Raw genomic sequence first — 20,937 nt, forward strand, 5'->3', positions numbered from 1 at the left:
TGGGAAATGAGGTTTCGGCTGAAGTACCTGGTGTTGAAGGAGCCCAGGTTCCTTGCGGAGAGGTGAAGATTGAAGATGACTTAGTGGTTAGGTCCCAGTGTCTAGAGGGAAAGGCATGAGTCTTTGCACTCAGACAAAATCTGGGTTCAAATTCTGACTCTGCCGTTTACTAGTTTTGTGACATTAAGCAAGTTATGTCAGCGCTCCCAATCTCAGCTATTCGGTCCCTATTGCCACGCAGGTGCTTAGATACAGCAGTTAACAAGATGCACAGGGCCCTTGCCCTCCTAGAAATCCAACATTTAATTAAGGAATAGGGATATTCAGGTGGAGTTCTCTATTCTGGAGGGACTGAGAGTAGATGTTAACTAGGTGGAGATGGAGATGGGCCAGAGGAGGCAAAAAAAGGCAACAAATTTAAGGAAATAACGCGGGAGCCCGATAGCCTGAAGCGGCTGAGGAACATAGGGAGTTCCTGTGGCTTTAATGTAGGCGGCTGCGATTATTTATGAAACATGTATGGAAAGCACCTAACTCTGACCCAGAAGTAGGTGCGAACCCCGAGCGATAACAAAGTCCCTCTCCAAAAGGGGAGGGGACTCCACACACTCCAGCACCGCAAAAGAGACACCTGGAGTGTAAAGAACACAGGATAGGGCTTCCCTGGTGGCGCAGTGGTTGAGAGTCCGCCTGCTGATGCAGGGGACACGGGTTCGTGCCCCGGTCCGGGAGGATCCCACGTGCCGCGGAGCGGCTGGGCCCGTGAGCCATGGCCGCTGAGCCTGCGCGCCCGGAGCCTGTGCTCCGCAACGGGAGAGGCCACAGCAGTGAGAGGCCCGCGTACCGCCAGAAAAAAAAAAACAAAACACACACACAGGAAAGAGGCAGGTTCAGCCCTGAAATTTACAAAGGGGCGTGGCTTCGGCGCACTCCCGGCATCCTCTTCCGGATCGGAACATCCTCTTCCGGAACAGGCCTGTGCCCCGGAAGCAGTTATTTGTTGAGGGAATTTCGACCTGTTTCCGAGGCTGCGGCTGCTGTCACCATGTTCCTGTCCGCGGTCACCTGTAAGTGGGGCTGGAGGCGGTGGCAGGGCCTGCAGCGGGGGCGGGAGGCCGTGACAGGCGGGCCTGCAGCGGGGGCGGGAGGCCGTGACAGGCGGGCCCCGGGACGTTGCGTGTTGGGGTGCGCGCGCCTGTCGGGAAGCTGCCGCTGCGGCTTCCCAGGCCTTCAGGACTACAGCGCCCGGCATGCCCCGCCCCGCGCTCACTGCGGGGCTAGTGGGTCTCGGGGGTCTGCGGCGCTGGTTCTGGATCAGTTGCGGTTCGTTCGGACTGTAGAGTCAGCCCGTCAGGAGTGGGGCGCTTTCCCCCGCCCTCTGTAGCGGTGTGTTAGCAGAATCTCCGGACGTGCTAACTGGGGAAAACCTCTAGTTCAGTCGTTTCGAACTCTAAAGATGAGAAGCAGTGATTGACTCTAGGTCATACAGCTGGGCTGGGAAAGAAGCCCTCTGGCTCCCAAGACAGTGTTCTTCCATGAACCAGGCTGACTTCCCGGTTAGAGTTAGTTTCACCTGATGTGATGGTTGTTGGAGTTTGTACAGGTTAACTTATCAAACAAGACGCTTGTTCTAGTGCAAGTGTTTGCACCTGAGAAGAGGAGCAAGTGGAGCAGATCTTAGTTTAGGAAGATTTAAAAGGTAACCAGTCCAACTGAAAAGACTGCATAGCATTACATCCAGAACTGTGGTGGTCTGATTGGATTTTTTAAAACCTGTAAAATCCTAACGGGATCCCTAATAGCTAGGGAGTAAGTTACTTGAGTGACAATTTATGGCCTACTTCATGATTTAAATAATTTTGATTATCCTGACATTATATGAGCTTTGCATAAGCAAGATAATAAATCGTTATTTTTCTTTTTTCTTTCCTCTCTACAAAAAAGTTGCCAAGACCAAGTCAAAGTAAGTAAAAGTTTTTCTCTCTTTAAACTTCACCTGTTTATGTTAGATTCATTAGTCCCACTGCTGCCAATCAATCCTTATGTTAAATTAAGCATTTGGCTTCAAATTTCTAGAAGTTGATTTGAGGATTAGTTACTTGATGAATTATTTTGGCCCTATGAACTATTTCAAAAAATATTTTCCCTCTTTCCCAACTGACCTACTTAAGTGAACATTCAAATAATTTACTAAAAGTTGCTCTCGGGCTTCTCTGGTGGCGCAGTGGTTGAGAATCTGCCTGCTAATGCAGGGGACACGGGTTCGAGCCCTGGTCTGGGAGTGTCCCACATGCCGCGGAGCAACTAAGCCCGTGAGCCACAACTACTGAGCCTGCGCGTCTGGAGCCTGTGCTCCGCAACAAGAGAGGCCGCGATAGTGAGAGGCCCGCGCACCGCGATGAAGAGTGGCCCCCGCTTGCCACAACTAGAGAAAGCCCTCGCGCAGAAACGAAGACCCAACACAGCAAAATTAAAAAAAAAAAAAAAAAAAGTTGCTCTTGCTGTCTTGTTCCTAAAGAAATCATCAGGGTCCCCGTGCTCTCTTTGGACTACCGCTGCAATTCTGTTTCCTCAAATTGAGGACCAAGAGACGTTTGTCTGGAGCCCACTACAGGAATCTAGCAGAACAAGCTGTGATTTGATTAATCGACAGAGCCTGTTTTATTGAGTTTTGTAATCCTTTGCCTTCATGGTATAAGCATTTCAAAAATAGAAAAGGCTAAAGATTTCATGCTGTACCAGAGAGACTATAATTACCAAACTGGTATTTCAAAATAAATTTTGTAGAAAATAACCGAAGTAAGATTTTCTGTGTTAAAAATAGAAAAATTCTAAAGCAGCCTTTGTTTACAACCCAAGACACATCACAAATCCTTAAAACTAGGTTTTTTGGATTAAAGGTAATGAAACACATGTATGTTCGTGTTTTACCCTCAGTATTTTTTATTGATTAATATAGCTTTTCCCACAATCCAGTTATTTATTTCCCACCTTCAGGTTCTGTAGGAATCTCCCATGCCTTCAGTTTCTTTAGAGATGCTCCCTGCCTGTCATGTTTTTTGAATCCTTGTGCCATTTGTCATATATGTCTTGCCTTACAGACCTAGTGTACACAACTTACCTTCCATACTATTACTGTTAGTTCTCCAAGGTGCAGATGTGGACTTACAGGGCTTTGCATTTCCTATAGTGCTTTCCACAGAGTAAGCACTTAATATTTGTTGAATCTTTTTGGATGAATGACTAATTATTGTCTATCTTAATCAACAGATATTATATCCCTCTTAGTATGAGGCACTGTGCTGTACATTGAAAGGGATACAAAGATGTGTAATATATCTTAGATATATTGTATATTTGAATGCTTCAGATTATTTTTTGGAATTAGATGAGAAATCAAATAGCATGATCTACATAGGGAGATAAGACATGTGCAAGAGTAACAAATAGTATGAGGTATTAAAAGGTCCAGTGTGGCAAAACATGAACTTTAATGCTTTGGGTGACTAGAACTTAAACAACTTAAACAAAATATGAAGGGGAACAAGGTTTTGCACATTGTCAATGTAAAAGTTCCAATACCTTTATTCTGTCCTTTCCTGATTTTACTCTTATTACTCATCCGTGGAAGATAGGGCTCTTCTGAGACAGCCATCTTCCTGACTGGCCAGCTAGGGTTACCAGTACTTGCATATTTTTCCCACTCCTGACTTCTGCTCTTTCTAAAAGGTGGGTGTCTGAGTCTGTTCCCACAGTGTGGTTTGATTGTTCCTGTTGCTTTGGTTAGGTCATTACCAAGGCACCCTGTGTAATGGAACAAACCTTGGGAATCAGAACCATTCAAGCTGTGATTTATGGAAAAATAGGCTGTCTTAGAACTGAATTTAAGGCTTAAGTGATGTCTCACAAGTAATATTGCTGTATAGGGTTCTCAAAATGTGCCATCCCCCCATGACTGATTTTATTCTGTTTCCTCAGCTTGTAACAACTTGCTTTTAAATCTTAGAACAATTCTGGTGAAAATGTTGAGCCAAGCTGGAACAGGTTTTTCCTTCAACACCAAGAGAAGCCGACTGCGGGAGAAACTGACTCTCTTGCATTATGATCCAGTAGGTAAGATTCAGAGAAGTTACTCCATAATAAATTCACATGCTTTCAAGGCCTGATGCCCTTTTCAGATTGATGCTGAACATCTTTGGCAGTTTTGTGGCCCCTTTGTCACTATAGCATTCATTCCAGGTACATATTGAAAGTTTACTGTGGTGCTAGTTAGTATCCCAGGTGCTGGGATATATGAAGACACAAGATAGAGTCAGTACCTGTGGTTTTGGCACTTACAGTCTGGTTTTGGAAGGGAGAGAAAGGAAAAATGACAAATTACGTTAAGTGCTATGCGAGAAACAAGCAGGATGCTGATATACAGGATGAAGTTGCGGGGAGGTGGATCCTACCTTTATCCTTTAGATAGGATAGTTCAGGGAAAGTCTATCCAGTAGGAGATAGTTAACCAAAGATCTGAAGGTGAGAAAGCAGCCGTGTAAATAGAATAGGGGATATTGTTCTGGAAACAGAGAAGAGTGTCTTGAAAAAGGGAGGGAATGTTCTGCTGGGGTCATCTGCCCAACAGTGGCAAGTAATTAGGTCCAGGTTCGAGTTAAAGGAGTATGCTGTCTATATATTAGAGCAGGAGGGTAGGAAATTTCATTTTCTGTTTTGTACCATCTGCCAAAATGCCATAGTAAGTGATAACTTTAAATGGCCTTAGTGGATACAAACATTGTCTGAAAGAGACAAATGTTCCAAAGTCCAGATAAAAAGGGTCAGCACCCCGATTATTGTTGGTGGTAGCCTATCCTGTTTTTGGATTTCATGAGCCAATTTATACAAAATTAACTAGCAAACAAAACTGCAGGCCATTCATCTCATTTTTGTGCCTTTGCTTCTAAACAGCCCCCCCCCCTTTTTTTTTTTGTGGTACATGGGCCTCTCACTGTTGTGGCCTCTCCCGTTGCGGAGCACAGGCTCCGGATGCACAGGCTCAGCGGCCATGGCTCACAGGCCCAGCCGCTCCGCGGCATGTGGGATCTTCCTGGACCGGGGCACGAACCCGTGTCCCCTGCATCGGCAGGCGGACTCTCAACCACTGCGCCACCAGGGAAGCCCTAAACAGCCCCTTTATAATTGCTTCTTAATAATGGCTGTGCCGGAGCTTCTGGGTTGGTAATCACGTGGGGATTCTGGGAGACCGGCATGCTCAGAGAGGGCACGAAGCTTCACTCCCCTTCCCCGTACCTTGCCCTCTGTGTCACTTCCATCTGGCTGTTCCTGAGTTACTATCTCCAGGCGGATAGTGTCAGAGTTGAGTTGAATTGTGAGACACCTGTTGGTGATCAGAGTTGAAACTGGTGCTAGAATCTTATTTCTCCAAATTAATCCATTATATAATGAAAGATAGGTGCTTAATGTCATAATCAACTTTTTCTTTAACTAAGAACAAGACCTGATAGACTCACTTGTGGCCAAGATGGAGCAATGGGACCAAATTTACTTTCCCACTTGAAACTCAACAACAACAAAAGGACAATATAGGCAACAAAAGACAGTGATCCTTGAGAGAAAAGAAACAAACGAGTGCTTGTGAATAACCAGACCAAATGGAAAATTCTGTCTTCTTTGTTTACCTACACAAGTCTTCAGGTCTTCAGATATGTGAATGCATAGTAACATAAGCACCCATACTCTCCAGGCAATCTGAACCCCATTTTATAGGTTAGGAATCTGGTACCAAGGATCTTAATCAAGGACACACAGCTAAAATATGTGACAAAATACAAATTTGAACTCAGGACTGTCTGACTCCCCAAGTCTAGGCCCTGAATCACTCTATGTATGGACCTGTTATTGAGAGATTTCATAGGAGGCTAAAACTCATTTACTGGTGTATGAACTGTGGTTGGGCATTAATGCGAATCTGGCTGACAGCTAGTCACCTTACTAGCTGCTTTCAGAGTTTGTATGGAAGGTCTCACAACCACTGTTCATTATGCTGCATTCGTCAATGTCTAAGAAAAACAAAAATAATACCACCTTAAAAAAAAATGAGAACTGTACCAATGTAAGGAGGCATTTAAAAAAGGCTCTGAGAAGCCCAGTTGTCAGCCTAAAATTGGTGTAAATTCCATTCTTTAACAGAAATAAAATTTCCTGCTTTTTTTTTGGTGTTAAAATTTCTGGTCATTCTTTATTATAATAAAAAGGAGATTCTAGGTTTGTACCTGATAATTAGGAGTCTGAATTTCAGGATGATATCTCATATGGTGGAAAAATTATTAGAATGATAAGGTATGTGTTTTAGTCTGGGTTGATACAACAAAGTACCACAGACTGGGTGACTCATATAAACAACAGATCTTTCTTCCTCAGAGTCCTGGGACCTGGGACGTCCGAGATCAAGGTGCCAGCATGGTTGCTTTCTGGCGAGGGTCCTCTTCTAGTTCATAGGAAGGGGTTCTTCTTGCTGTGTTCTCACATGGTGGAGGGGCAGGCAAGCTCTGGAGTCTCTTTTATCAGAGAATGAATCGCATTCATGAAGGTTCCACCCTCATGACCAAAGCACCTCCCCAAGGCCCTAACTCCTAATACCATCATCTTTGGAGGTTAGGATTTCGATGTAAATTGGGGGGAACACAAACATTCAGACCATAGCAGTGTGATATTGGATTGGTGTGGTTTTCTCCCTCTGATTTCTTTGTCAGCTGGTGAAAACCCAAAGTGATGAACTTTACAATAAAGTAGTTGTTTTTCTACCATTTTAGCTCCATTTTAGAGTTTTTTTAGGAACCTGTACAACATTAATAAATGTTGATTGAATAACCTTCTCTGATATTTTAAGTGTGAAAATGGATTGGAATTTTCACTGTTAGTATGGAGGTGTTAGGAACTTATTATTTGTCAGACTGATTTTTAAGTTTTGAGATTGGGAAAGGATACAGCCATAAACAGTTCTGACTGTATGTTGAAAGTGGAAGAAAAGATTCATATATAAATTTCAAACAGACGATTAGAGCTTTTCTGATAAGGAATGGTCGGAGCCATGACAGCACAACTTTGTCTCTTCTGAAGAAGAGAATGTTCTGGGATAGCAGAGCGCTTGGCTTTCTGCCCACTTACTGAATGCCGTGGAGGCTTACGTGATATTTGCCTTGCGGCCTGCCCCATTGCCCAGGGTACCAAATAGCTTGGCAGTTCTCCCAGCATATTTTACTGCAGTGAATAAATGGTTAGTTTAAGGGTAATGTTTTGCTTGTCTGCTTTATGAAGGAAATCAGGCAAGGAAACATGGAAAAATTTCCAATTATTTGAGTACTTTATGGTATACTCTATGGCTAGAACCAGCCTAAGTCCTTTCAAACTCCTTTTCCTCATATGAAACTAGATGCAAATTTCCAAGGAGGAAGGATTAAAGGTTGAGGCATAAGCTTATTAAACTTTGTTAAATATATGAAGGTTTATTATAAAGAAAATGAAAACTTGTCAGTTTTAATTCCTTGGATGACTGAACAAGACAATATAGACTTTAATTGAAGCAGAATAGATTTAGGTTAGATGTAGGGAAAGAACTTGACAGATTCATTCTTCTGTGAATTAAGCAGCAAATATTTTGACAGAAAATTAGTTTATGTTTATGATTGTGGATAGCAGTGTGGCATTTCAACTCATCTAACACATACTGAGTGTTTGCTGTCTGGCAACCTGTGAGGGAGATGGAGTTATCCCTCTCATAGGGAAGAAAACTGAAGGAAGAGTATTTTGAGAAATTTGCCCAAGGACTCACAGTAGATAAATGGTGGAGCCAAGGTTTGAACCCAATCTTTTTCACTCCAGGCCCCCATATTTTTTTCTATTACATGGAGCCAAATTAGTCTGTTTTCTTTCTTTCTTTTTTTTTAAAATCAGGACCTTCCCCTGCGGTCAACACTGTCATTCTTACCTCCTATCACCATTTCTCTACACTATATGCCCTTTCCTGTTTTAGCTCATCCAGATGCTGCTGCTGCTTCAGAGGCTAAACTTGACCCTCTCTGTGAGGCGTTTCCCTTACCATTCCAGTCCCCTTTGATCTTTAGGTTCCTGTGGGGCTTACTGGACATCCATGCAGGCACCTCATGATACACTGCTATTAAATCAGGGACTTTTACGCTTTCATAAATTCCACTTTGCGTAGCACAGTTCTGTGAACTTAAATATTTATTCTTTGAATTAAGGGAAGGAATGCAGCAAGTAAATCAAAATTTTTATGAATAAAGCCTTGCTTTACTAATAGTCATCAGTTACTTCTGTTCAAGGTCATTTAAATAATCTCCTGACTGGTTATCCATGGGACAAATTATTTTTTTTATCCATTTTTTAGTTCCATGTAGAAAAACATGGGGGAAATATTTCTTGCAATGAATAACATAGTCTGGTGGGAAGCTGTTTGGGTTCTTTACTACTGTCTTATAATGCTTTGTAGTCTTCCTTGGACTTTGAAGCAGCATCAGTCCTACTTATGTTTAATATTAGATGATTTGAAGTATATTAAAAATATCCCTATATACAAAGTAATAAAATATGTATTTTAAATTAACTTTATAGATAAAATTCTGTTGACTGGTTAATGGTTATTAATTTCAGCTGCCCATCAGAATCATCTGAGGGTTTTGAAAAAATACAGACTTCCAGTCCCCCTCTAGTTCTATAGAACCAGAATTAGGGTAGAGGTGGAGGTAAGAAGTAGGAGTACATTTAAATAAGCTCTCTAGCTAATTCTTAATCATAGACAGTTTGGGAATCTCATATACAGGGTATCCATATTGATACAGAAGAATAAGAAAAAAACAAAGCTAAAATCTCTTTATGTAGTAGGGACAAGTGAGTTGCTGTTGTGTCTTAGTCTTTTGAGTTCCTGGATCTTCCTGGATGCACTGTTTTTGGTTTTTTGGCAAAGAAGAATTCAGGTGGTTTTTGTGTGTGTGTGTGTGTGAGTGTGTGAGAGTGAGAGTGAGAGTGTGTGTGAGAGAGAGAGAGAGAGAGAGGAAGAGATGTGTGATGTTAATGGAGTGCTATAATAGGGCATTACAGGAACTATGAAAACCTTATTGCCTAGCATCTAGTCTCTTATCTTTCATCCAGGCAGTTAGCATTTTTGTTTTGGGTGTTTCAGAGAACTGTACTCTGTTATGATGTTTAAAATGATAAGATTTGGGGACACGGGTTCGAGCCCTGGTTTGGGACGATCCCACATGCCATGGAGCAACTAAGCCCGTGGGCCACAACTACTGAGCCTGTGCGTCTGGAGCCTGTGCTCCACAACAAGAGAGGCCGCGACAGTGAGAGGCCCGCGCACCGCGATGAAGAGTGGCCCCCGCTTGCCACAACTAGAGAAAGCCCTCGCAGAGAAACGAAGACCCAACACAGCCAAAAATAAAAAAAAAATAAAAATAAAAAATAAATAAGATTTGGGTTATGATGTTAAATCTATTACCAAACTTGAAAATTTATATTTGGGTATGTGAAACCATTTCTGGAAAGTGCAAGGTTTAGTGTATTTACTCTTTCAGCCAGGCTTCCTTTTCTTCTGTGGTCTGCTCAGTTTTTACTGCTCTTTTTCTGGAGTCTAGGTCTTGCTTTACCTCCTACAAGAGTGGACATTAGCTGGTTGAAGATGTTGTTTTTCATTTTTTTGCTTGTAATTTTCCTTTTTTAAATTTGATTATTTCACATTGGTTGAAATGTGACCTTGTGGGGTACCAAGGATGCCACTGCTTGGCTGGTGCACCTTCCCTTGTTTTCCTTACCATTTTCTCCAGTCTTCTCTGATCTCTGGGATTGAGAAACTGAGTTAGCAAGTCAGCTCCATCCTCATGACAAAGGAAAGTAAAAGAAGAGAAGGCTCATGGTCTGATTTGTATTTTTATTAAAGAATGGTGACGATACTTTTTAGTTTTCTGCTACAATCCTTTTTTCTCCTCCTACAGTGAAAAAAAAAGTCCTCTTTGTGGAACAGAAAAAAATACGCTCCCTCTAAACAATGGATTGAAAATGAATTTGATTTATAAGTGAGAAGACTGAGGGCGGGATACTGATTCAGAAATTCTGCAGCGTGTAATGAAAGAAGAGGAAATGGCATGGAATCACTGCCTCCTGTGATTTGAAGGCCATTGTGAAGGAAAACAATGCAGTGAAAGAAAGTTCTTCATATTAGGACATATATCATTGCATCACATTTATTTATCTTTCTGGATATTTTTATAGCCCTTAATAAAAATATTAAAATAGCCTGTATTATTGTCTCTTAGTGGTGTTTTCCCCCACTATTTGAAATTTTAAAAACTACATTCCTAAAAAATAACCATTGTTTCATATAAGAAAAGAAAATTTTCCATAGTGAGATTTGTGCAAGAGTTTCCAGTCTGTTCTTTCTTGTACTTCACAGAAAAGGCAGAGTCACAGTCCAGCGTGATCTTGAAAGAACTCCCATGCAATAAGAGATGGCAGCGGTGAGCAGGAATGGTAAGAAGGGAGCCAGCTGTAACACAGAAGAAACCAAGAGAACTGCTAATTTTGATTTGTGCTTATATAATTAGAAAAATGCCATTGGTCCATATTCTCAAACTCATGTCTCCAAAGTAGTATCTAGGATTTTCTAGGACAGCTTTGGACTGCTTTAACTCCTAGATTTTTTTTTTTTTAAAAATAAGAGGCGCTATAGTGTATTTCCATAAAGCTAATGGCTAGGGCTTCTGGGGCACTGGTACCACACAGCTAATCAGCTTGGAAATCCCTATCAGATAAGGACTCCTGCCCTACCCAGATTTGTACACTTTCCCACTCGAGCTATTGTTTACTACAGATTTTCAAAATTGCCCATTTTCTTTTTTTTTTTTTTTTACTTTATTGGAGTATAATTGCTTCACAATGGTGTATTAGTTTCTGCTTTATAACAAAGTGAATCAGTTATACATCTGTTCCCATATCTCCTCCCTCTTGCGTCTCCCTCCCTCCCACCCTCCCTATCCCACCCCTCTAGGTGGTCACAAAGCACCGAGCTGATCTCCCTGTGCTATGCGGCTGCTTCCCACTAGCTATCTACCTTACGTTTGGTAGTGTATGTATGTCCATGCCTCTCTCTCTCGCTTCCATTATCTCCTTTACTTGTCAAATTTCTGGTTGAAGGTAAGGATCAGCTCACATTTTGAGCTCTGCTGGTATGTATCCTACTGCATTTATAGGGGAGAAGGATAGAGTGTTCACCATGACCACAAGCATTAAGAAACCAATGTTGTTCCAAAATAACAGGTGTTCCTCCCTGTGGCCCAATCTGTCTCCTGAGGAAATGTGAGCGCAGCTCTGTGGAAATGAAATTAGACAGTTGTTGAATCTTAGAGGCTTGTGGCATTATAGTCAATCAGCTATTTTTCTGGCATCTTTTGTTAAAGCTCTAATTCAAAGCAATACTAGGTGAGATCTTGGCTGTTTTTAGATTGAAACTCTACATTGTGGTCTTGGGTTACAAGAAAAATCCTTCACCTGATCCTGCCTAAGCCCAGTGTTAAGGGTCTGTGACATGCATGAATCACCTTTTTTTCAAAAAACTTAGAATCTGGCTTAGCAAATGACTTGTCTATTCAGCACATGGGCTGAAAGTAGCCCACAGGTGGTATTTACAATTTAAAAAAATCAGTTGCTGATACCTAAATGTTGAAAGATTTCAATAAACATCCAAACTTCTGGCTTCCCTTGCAAAACCAGAAGCTTTGACAACACCAAAGGCAAAGCTGAATGTCAGCCGCCCCTCTTAGAACGGCTTGAGTGGCCCAATTCATATGCCTCCTTCCCTTGTTTAACATTCTCTGTTCTGACTCTAGACACCGTTGTATGCAACCTGTGCTGTATGGTGTTACATTACAGTATCGTGATGTGTTGGCAGTCGAGTTTGCTGGTTCCTGGTTCCTGAATAGTGGTATTGTTGGTACAAGTCTTCGTTGTGGAATCCTTAATGCTGTCTAGTTGACTTTTTCATGAAAAGCAAAGAAATCATTATAAAGAAATAAATGAAGGCTTGAGGATACTTAGTAAATGAATATAGTATTTGCAAAGAAAGAAGAAGATGACATAGTAAGTTGCTAGTTAAGAGTGACCATCCCCAAGTATACTTTATTTCCAGGTATATTTATTTTGGAGTTAATAGCAATCAAAACAGATCAAGGGGCAGGTCTTTTTTGTATGGATAAGATGACTGTGTTCCTATAGCCTGGACACTGAGTGCTGCGATGAAATTGGATCTCTTGAGCATTTCTTCCAAGGACAGATTAGGGTAGTAAGCCAGGTAGAAGGCCAACGCTCCCACAAAACTGTCACCAGCGCCCTGTAATTAAAAGCACAGTTGTAGAGATAAGCATGTAGCCATCTGTTGCCCAAACTGTATTTTCAAAATATTTAAGTACACGTTTTATTTTAAAATAGTTTTAGATGTACAGAAAAGGTACAAGGATAGTAGAGAATTTCCATATACCCCACATCTAGTTCTGTAAACATTATTATGGTACATTTGTCACCACTAATGAAATAATGGCATTATCATATTAACTGAATTATATACTTTATTCAGATTTCACTAGTTTTGCTTAATGTGTTTTTTTCTGTTCATATCTCCTTCGACTGCTGTAGGCTGTGGCAGTTTTTTAGACATTTTTTGTTTCTGTTTTTGATGACCTTGATAGTTTTGAGGACTGGTTGAGTATTTTGTAGAATGTACCTCAATTGGGATTTGTCTGTTTTTCTCATGATTAAACTGTGTTTACGGTTTTGGGGAGGAAGACCACAAAGGTGAAGTGTCATTCTCATCATGTCATATCAAGGGTACATACTGTCAACATGACTTACACGGATGATGTTAATCTTGAGCACTTGGCTAAGGTAGTCCTTGCCAGGCTTCACCATTGTAAAGTTACCTTCTCTTTTTATACTTGCTCTCTGGAAGCAAATCACTGAGTATAGTCCACACTTAAGGGGTGGGGAGTTATGCTCTACCTCCCTGAGGGTGGAGTATCTCCATAAATTATTTGGAATTCTTCTCTGTGGGAGATTTGTTTCTTCTCCCTCATTTATTTATTCAGCTGCTCATTTATATAAGTATGAACTCAGGGATATTTATTTTATTCCTTAGGCTATAATCCAGCACTACATTGTTTATTTTTTTGCTCAAATTGTTTTGGCAGTTGGGAGCTCTTTCAGTTGGTACTTGTGTCCCTTTGACATACTTCCATCATTTTATTTTATTTATTTATTTATTTATTTATTTTGCTGTACGCGGGCCTCTCTCTCACTGCTGTGGCCTCTCCCATTGCGGAGCACAGGCTCTGGACGCACAGGTTCAGCGGCCATGGCTCACGGGCCCAGCTGCTCCGTGGCGTGCAGAATCCTCCTGGACCAGGGCACGAACCCGTGTCCCCTGCATCGGCAGGCGGACTCTCAACCACTGCGCCACCAGGGAAGCCCCCATCATTTTATTTTTTTGAGCACTTTCTTATTTTCTGACATTATAAGATGCTCCAGGCTCATCTTGTGTATTCTCTGCCCTAGCCCTAGAATTAGCAGTTTCTCCATTAAAAATTCATGCAGAACGTGGTGAGAGCCATTCAGATGTTATTTTCAAACTAAATGTAGGGTCATATAAGGCTTAGTTCCATCTCCTCTGAATCTCCAAAGGCCCAGTTGGTGAAGGCCATATAGGGACCCATGGAAATAGAAAATACCAAAGAACATCTGTTGACCTCTGCCTTCAGGTAGGGCAGTACCTAGTCATGTGTTCATCCAACAAATGTATTTAAAATAAATGTGATGATACAATTTCACTTGAAAAATCATTCTGGTATTTAACAGCTTTCAGGGTCATTTTCCAGTTTTTCCCAGTTTGTTGCTTCCTTAGTCCCAGGAGCTTTCATAACAAATCTTGAGGCTATACCTTGGTATGCATGGTTGTTTCAGTTGCAGTTTAAGTATTTACTAAGCTGTGTGCCTAGCACAGTGATGGGTACTTGAAAAATCAATTGTGGATTAAATGCTAAATAGTATGGCAGAGTTTATAAATACTGTTGAATTTTAAGGAATGGTTGAAGAAAGCCTGCCTAAGGGGAATCCTTATGAAATGAGACAGATTTATAGAGAGAAGGAAGGCCTCAAAGAACAAAGATATAGGAGGAGGAAGGAACAGAGTGAGCTCATGAGACAGTGAATGGCTTTAAGGAGAATGACATTTCCCCTTGTTTACATAGATAAGCAGTCAATATTCAACTTGCCAAGGAGTCATAGTAACTCAGGTGTGAATTCAACACTTTCCTTCCTCCCATAAATGTTTTCTGAGTACCTAAAATATGTCAAGCTCTATGCCAGGTGCCTTGCAATTGTTTATTAAGTGTTTCCTGAGGGAAACAATGGAGAAAGAAAGAGACAGACAGACATGCCCTCCCTCAGTTTACAACACAGCAATGTGACATAAGAAAGGTCTGAAACCAGAGAAATTATTAGCTGGGTGGAGGGTGTATTATGAAAACATGTTAAATACTATAACATATGAAGAGTTATGGCAGACTCTAAGATTTCAAGTCTTGATTCCTCCTTACATCATACACAAAATTAAATTCCAGGTAGGTTAAAGGCTTGAATGTAAAAAATAAAACAGTAACATAGTATGAAAATTTAGATAAATATTTGAATAATTGTAAGCAGGGAAACCACGAGCCAGTCAGTAAACCCAAAAGCCATAATGAAAAAAAAATTAGATTTTAATTTAAAAAATTAAAAAAAATATGTCCAAAGACACTGTAAATAAAGCCAAATGGGGCCTCCCTGGTGGCGCAAGTGGTTAAGAGTCCGCCTGCCGATGCAGGGGATACGGGTTCGTGCCCCGGTCTGGGAGGATCCCATATGCCGCGGAGCAGCTGGGCCCGTGAGCCATGGCCGCTGGGCCTGCGCATCCGGAGCCTGTGCTCCGCAACGGGAGAGGCCACAACAGTGAGAGGCCCACATACCGCAAAAAGAAAAAAAAATAATAATAAAATAAAAAAATAAATAAAGCCAAATGGACTTCCCTGGCGGTCCAGTGGTTACGACTCTGCTTCTGCTGCAGTGGGTGCGTGTACAAGCCCTGGTCGGGGAACCAATATCCCGCGTGCCGTGCTGTGCGGCAAAAAAAAAAAAAAAAAAAAAAAGATCCAAGTTAAAAAGCACAAATTTGGTGAAAATTCTTGTAATACATATGACATATTCCTCATACTCAAAGAACACCTTCAAATTGCTGGGAAAAAGACAAATGCAGGATAAAAATGGACAAAGATATAGGTCTGCAATTTCAGAAAAGGAAATGTAAATGGCCAGTAAACAAACATGAAAGATACTAAGTTATGGGGCTTCCCTGGTGGCGCAGTGGTTGAGAGTCCGCCTGCCGATGCAGGGGACACGGGTTCGTGCCCCCGTCTGGGAAGATCCCACATGCTGCGGAGCGGCTGGGCCTGTGAGCCATGGCCGCTGAGCCTGCGCGTCCGGAGCCTGTGCTCCACAACGGGAGAGGCCACGACAGTGAGAGGCCCACTTACCGCAAAAAAAAAAAAAAAAAAAAAAAAAAAAGATACTAAGTTATCAGCTGTTAAGTAAAATGCAAATTAAAATAATATTTTTGACCCATCAGATTGATAAAATAGTAAGATTGATAGCAAGAGCAGCAAGATGAAGATGGAGAGGACAATGATACTCTCACATATTGTTGGTAGGAATGTGGAAGAGTAATACAGTATTTGTTAAAAAATGTGTGTCCTTTGATTTAGCAGTCCTGCTTCTGGAAATCTACAGAAGTGAAAACTCCTATAATATTGGGATATGTGTTCAAAGATGCTTATTGTTGCATTGTTTCCAAAGGCAAAACACTGGAAATAATGTGATTTTCTATCAAATAGGAGAATGGATGAATAATCTCGTACATTTGTATTATGGAAAAATATGCAGCTATTAATACGAAAAGGTTAGCAATACATGCACATACCTAGAGAAATGTCCATTAGTTAAGCCAAAAAAGATTTCAGCATCATGATCGATAGGAGGTTGTGGGGGTGGTGGGGGGAATGGAAGAGAGAGGAAAGAAAACACCTGTGTCTATGAGTATGTGTGTATTTTTCTTAAGAATACAGAGAAAAATGAAGAAGGATTTGTATCAAAAATTTTTTTTAATTAATTAATTTGGCTGCGTCGGGTCTTAGTTGCGGCGCACGGTCTCTTCGTTGTGGCGCGCGGGCTTCTCTCTAGTTGTGGTGTGCGGGTTTTCTCTTCTCTAGCTGTGGCGCACAGGCTCCAGGGTGTGTGGTCTCTGTAGTTTTGGTGCGCGGGTTCCAGAAGGCGTGGGCCCTGTAGTTTGTGGCACGCAGGCTGTCTCGTTGAGGCGCGTGAGCTCAGTAGTTATGTCGCACGGGCTTAGTCGCCCAGCGGCATGTGGGATCTTAGTTCCCTGACCAGGGATCGAACCCGCGTCTCCTGCATTGTAAGGCGGATGGATTCTTTACCACTGGACCACCAGGGAAGTCCCAAGAAGTTTTTAACAAATGAAATCTTACTAAAGAAGTTAAAAAAATCAGGATCCGTCACTGTGTGAATTTGCAAACGGGCCAATTTCAGCCTCTGAATGATTTCCCTCTTTTTCTTAGTTAAGTGGACATCTACTACAAGTCGGGGTGAACTGAATTGAGAGAACGTCTTTCCTGCATTTGGAAATACCCCATGTCATTGAGGCAATTTCCTTTGCAACTAAGGACTAGGCAGTGACACCCTCCTGAAAGTCCAGGGGACTGGGAGGAACATTTTCTGGCTGTGACAGTGATTGCAGAAAAACTGAATTCTGGGATGTTAGTGGCAGCATTGTGATGGTGTCCAGTGCCCCATGTCAGTAACACAGCTGGTCGATTTTTCAACCAAGAACCTTGATTGAGGCAATCCTGTGTATTAAACTCCTCTGAGAGGCCAGAAATCGTGTCTAGTTCTTTCCTATCTGATGACTCCCCAGAGTTATACAGTCCTTAAAAGTAGTATATGCTCAGTTAATGACTGCTGATGGGCCAACTCTTAGCTGCCCCAGTCTCCACCTTCTCACCAGAAATGAGATGGTGGGGGTAGGGGTGGTGGTCCACATTCTTCTTCGCAAAGAGGGCAGCAGTCTCGCCTCATTCCAAAAACACAAGGAAGTAGGGAGACTCCTGGGCCATCAGCTCAAAGATGTGAAGGCCAGTGAATACTATTTTAAAAGTCATATTACATCCAACAGTGGAAAAGCTCTTTGAAATTTAAGAGTGAAAAGGTAGAAAAGTACTACTTAACTTTCACCAAAGAGTGTAAGGGAAAGAAGGGCAGTGATATATTCATTTGCACTTCTCTTAGGCCTTTAAAACATTGTACTGACGATTGTGTGTACAGGCCTACAGTCTGGGGCAACCTGAAAACTCTCTGAGGGCAGAGACCATACCTCTGTCCCCTGTGTCCCTTCCACTGCGTCACCCAGCGCTTTGAGTTGGCCTGACTCATGGTCCTAGTTCCATCGTGTTTTTCTCTTCCAGTGATCTCTTCCAAGGGGGCCAGATGTCCCTTGTTGAACTACAAGTGACTTTCTTTTGTGTCAGTAAAAATGGAGGTTAGGTTGCCACAGCCGAGTTACTTGATAGTCTCATTGTTGAATCTATTTATAGCACAGGGCTTTCAAATGCCAATAAATTACTCGGCTGTTGATTCACATCTTCAGTATAACTATTTTTATACACTGGTTATAATTTTTTTTTAATGGAAGGTGCTTTAGAAGTAGAAGCTGTATTGTATCACTGTGATTTTCCTGTAAGTAAAGTACTTTCCAATCAATCATTCTTGGAATAATGGAATAGTTCTCATTGATACAACATGATGGCTTTAACCTTTTACTAAAAATTATTTTTGTGCCAAAAGGGGTGATGACATAATTCATCTTTCTTCAATAAAAATACCCACGTGGCTACTATTCATTGCCTTCTCACAATAATTGCCTCTTAAGGAAGAGCCGCTCTTAGAGAATGGATGTAGCATTCTGAAATTCCTGCTCTCCTGAGGGCCTGCACACTCCTGGGTCCTGAGGGGTTCTGGCCTGTGGGACCCGGGAGGCAGATGGATTAACAGTGAAGTGGAAGGAGCAAAACACACCCTATGGAATACCTGAGCCCTCTGGTGGGGGTCTGGGGGAGGGCGAGGCACCCGGCAGGGCTGGTGGCATAGGGATGACACTCATCAGCAGCTGGTGCGAGGACACCAAGGGGAGAATCTGAGAGGTGGGTGCTCCTAAGGACAGCACCTAGAGCTGGGGTGTGGGGTTGGGGGGAGGCAGTGTGGCCCTGGGGAGGCTGGCTGCTCATTTCCCTTCTCCTCCCTTGCAGACCATCCTCTGTCCAGCTGCCCGCACTCCCTGCTCCCTCCCACTGCCCCTTGCCTGCCTGAGCCCTTGACTATGACCCTGGTCTGCTCTCTCACTGAACTTGGCAGCTCATGTCCCAGTCTCTCAGGGGTCTGCTCTCTGACGAGAGAGGGGAGCACAGTGATAAACCTCTTGGAGCTGGCAGGCAATGCCTGAAATGGCTGCAGGTGCCACCCCAGCAGAGCATACCTACATGCTGAGCCAAGTCCAGGTGGTCCGCAAGGGCTCTTCTGGCTGAGGTTCTGCTCAGGGTCATCCTCTCTGCTGGGCACTGTTCAGGTTATCGCCTTTGTTCCCTAAGAACCCTATGGAGGTGGGCGTAGCTGGGGCTGCAGTGTCTGGTCATACAAGGTGGCTCTGCACGAGCGTGCCCTGGTGACGGGATGACTGTGGGTCTGCAGGCCGTGCTCAACTCCCCAAGCTGTGCCTATTCAGAGAGGCGCCTTCTCATTTGCACGAAGTGCCATGGAGGCTGGCAGCAAACCTGGGGGATCCTTATTTTAAAACTGAGGAAACTAGGATTTAAGGAGGTTAAGTAACTTGCCCAAGGTAAGACTAAAGGTGGTAAATGGCAGTCAGGATTGTACCAAGGACATCTGTGTGGAAATCTAGCAGTAGAGCAGGTGGAGAAGCTATTTTGGGAGAGAGATTGGGCTTCTGGCTACTGCTCAATTTTTCCTATTTCCCCATGGGAAGGGCTTATGTTTTCTATAGCGATGAAGAATTACAGGGATGAGAGTGAAGACTGTGAATCTTTAATGATGTCCCTCTGTATGGGATCCCGTTTCCCTCTGTGTGCTTGGGGCAGAAGCAGAGAAGAGAATGGGAACCAGAGTTGCCCTGGGCAGGTGTGGGGGAAGAGGGAAGGTACAAAGGGAGTAAAGATTTCAGGAAAGAATAACCAGATGGGGCTTCCCTGGTGGCGCAGTGGATAAGAATCTGCCTGCCAATGCAGGGGACGTGGGTTCAATCCCTGGTCCGGGAAGATCCCACATGCCGCGGAACAACTAAGCCCGTGTGCCACAACTACTGAGCCTGCGTGCCTAGAGCCTGTGCACTGCAAAACGAAGAGCAGCCCCCACTCGCAGCAACTAGAGAAAGCCTGCGCACAGCAAAGACCCAACACAGCTGAAAATTTAAAAAAAATAATAAATTTATATAAAAAAAAGAATAACCAGATGAATAACTGGAGAGTCTGACCCGGGTAAAGAAGGAAGAGAGGTCAGGAGGGGGTCAACAGGTCAGAAGAAAATGGAGGGAACTAAGGAAAGTGAGAACAAAAGTGTAGGAGAAGAGGTGAGAGAGCTGGTTGTGGTCAGAGTGGGATGTGAGGTTTATTCCCACAGGACTGAAGCCGTGCCAGGTATTAACCATTTCCTGCGAGTCGTCATGGGAACAGGAGGCTGGAGTGGAGGTGAAGAGTCCCTGGAGGTGGGGGCATCTAGGAACTGTGAGCCTTGGTGATGGTTCATCCTCACGGTACTGAAGTCGTCCTATGATGGTAGCACTGGGGGGAGGTGTGGAGAGAGAAATGGTGATGTAGATACCAGGCTTAGATAAACAGAGAATGACCAGGAAAGGAGGTTGAGGCTTTATAACTGAATTGTATGAGCCACGAAGACGCAGGAATCTCTTCAGGAGGGTAGAGGAGGGATGGCTGGAAGCTGCAAGAATGTGCTTTGGGATCAGGAGCCGCTTTCACCTCTAAGGGCTGTATGGGGAGGTAAGGATGTAAAAGAGCTTACTTAGGAGGAACAGGACAACCATAAGGTTTAGAGGGGAGAGAAGCACAGAGCAGCAAGGCACCCTCCTGGGTCCCTGTGTCTCTCTGGCCCTCCTTCTTTGTCTCTGCCACGTTCTCGTCCTTCTCCCGTACCATCCACACTGGTATTCCCTCAGGTTCTGTTCTTCACCCCCTGCCCTTCTCATTTCCCCTCATTTCCTGGGTGTCAAATACTGTGCTGTTAGGGTTTTGACTGCTATGAATATGAGGAGTCCTAAGTCATTATCTTTAGCCCACACTCTCTGTCTTGGGATTCATGCATCTTAACTACCTGTGAGTCAGCTCGACCAGCCGCAGGTCTCTTGCAGGCAGTTCTAACTCAACATACCCGAATCGAACTCATAACTCTGGCTGAACATGGGCCTCTTCTTATCTTTTCAGTTTGTGGCAACTCCACCCTGAAAATCTGGGGGGTCTTCTGGATGATCACCAGTTGCCAAGTGTAAATTCTAAATATTTAGCTAATCTGTCCTTTCATTTCATCCCTACCTCACTGCCCTACTTCATGCTCACATCACCTCTAAAGGACCACGTTAACTTCCTAACTAGTCTCTCTGTCTCCAGTCTGGCCCCTTCCACCCCGTCCTCCATACTGCTGTCAATCAGGCCACCTTACTTCCATGCCCAAAGCCCTTTGATC

General features: G+C 43.1%; 2 protein-coding genes across 3 annotated transcripts in view; one reads left to right on the plus strand and one right to left on the minus strand.

Annotated features, from left to right (window-relative positions):
- The first annotated feature begins 959 nt into the window (after window positions 1-959).
- Window positions 960-10,323, plus strand: MRPL33 (mitochondrial ribosomal protein L33). The gene is made up of 4 exons (XM_060117525.1): window positions 960-1,067; window positions 1,945-1,963; window positions 4,007-4,113; window positions 10,017-10,323. Exons 1-4 carry the CDS (start codon window positions 1,046-1,048, stop codon window positions 10,064-10,066), a joined length of 198 nt encoding a protein of 65 aa, XP_059973508.1. The 5' UTR covers window positions 960-1,045; the 3' UTR covers window positions 10,067-10,323.
- Window positions 10,324-12,175: 1,852 nt separating this feature from the next.
- The window catches only part of RBKS (ribokinase), an 80,076-nt gene continuing 71,314 nt past the window's right edge, over window positions 12,176-20,937 (minus strand). Inside the window, exon 8 of one of the 2 annotated variants that reach the window (XM_060117523.1) lies at window positions 12,176-12,406. In XM_060117523.1, coding sequence (XP_059973506.1) covers window positions 12,233-12,406 — 174 coding nt within the window. In that variant the 3' untranslated portion in view covers window positions 12,176-12,232. Of the gene's footprint in view, window positions 12,407-19,747; window positions 20,022-20,937 lie in introns of those variants that run through there. The other variant, XM_060117524.1, reaches the window with a different exon arrangement.

The sequence above is a fragment of the Mesoplodon densirostris genome, chromosome 14, assembly GCF_025265405.1.
Source record: "Mesoplodon densirostris isolate mMesDen1 chromosome 14, mMesDen1 primary haplotype, whole genome shotgun sequence".
Taxonomy (NCBI): domain Eukaryota; kingdom Metazoa; phylum Chordata; class Mammalia; order Artiodactyla; family Ziphiidae; genus Mesoplodon; species Mesoplodon densirostris.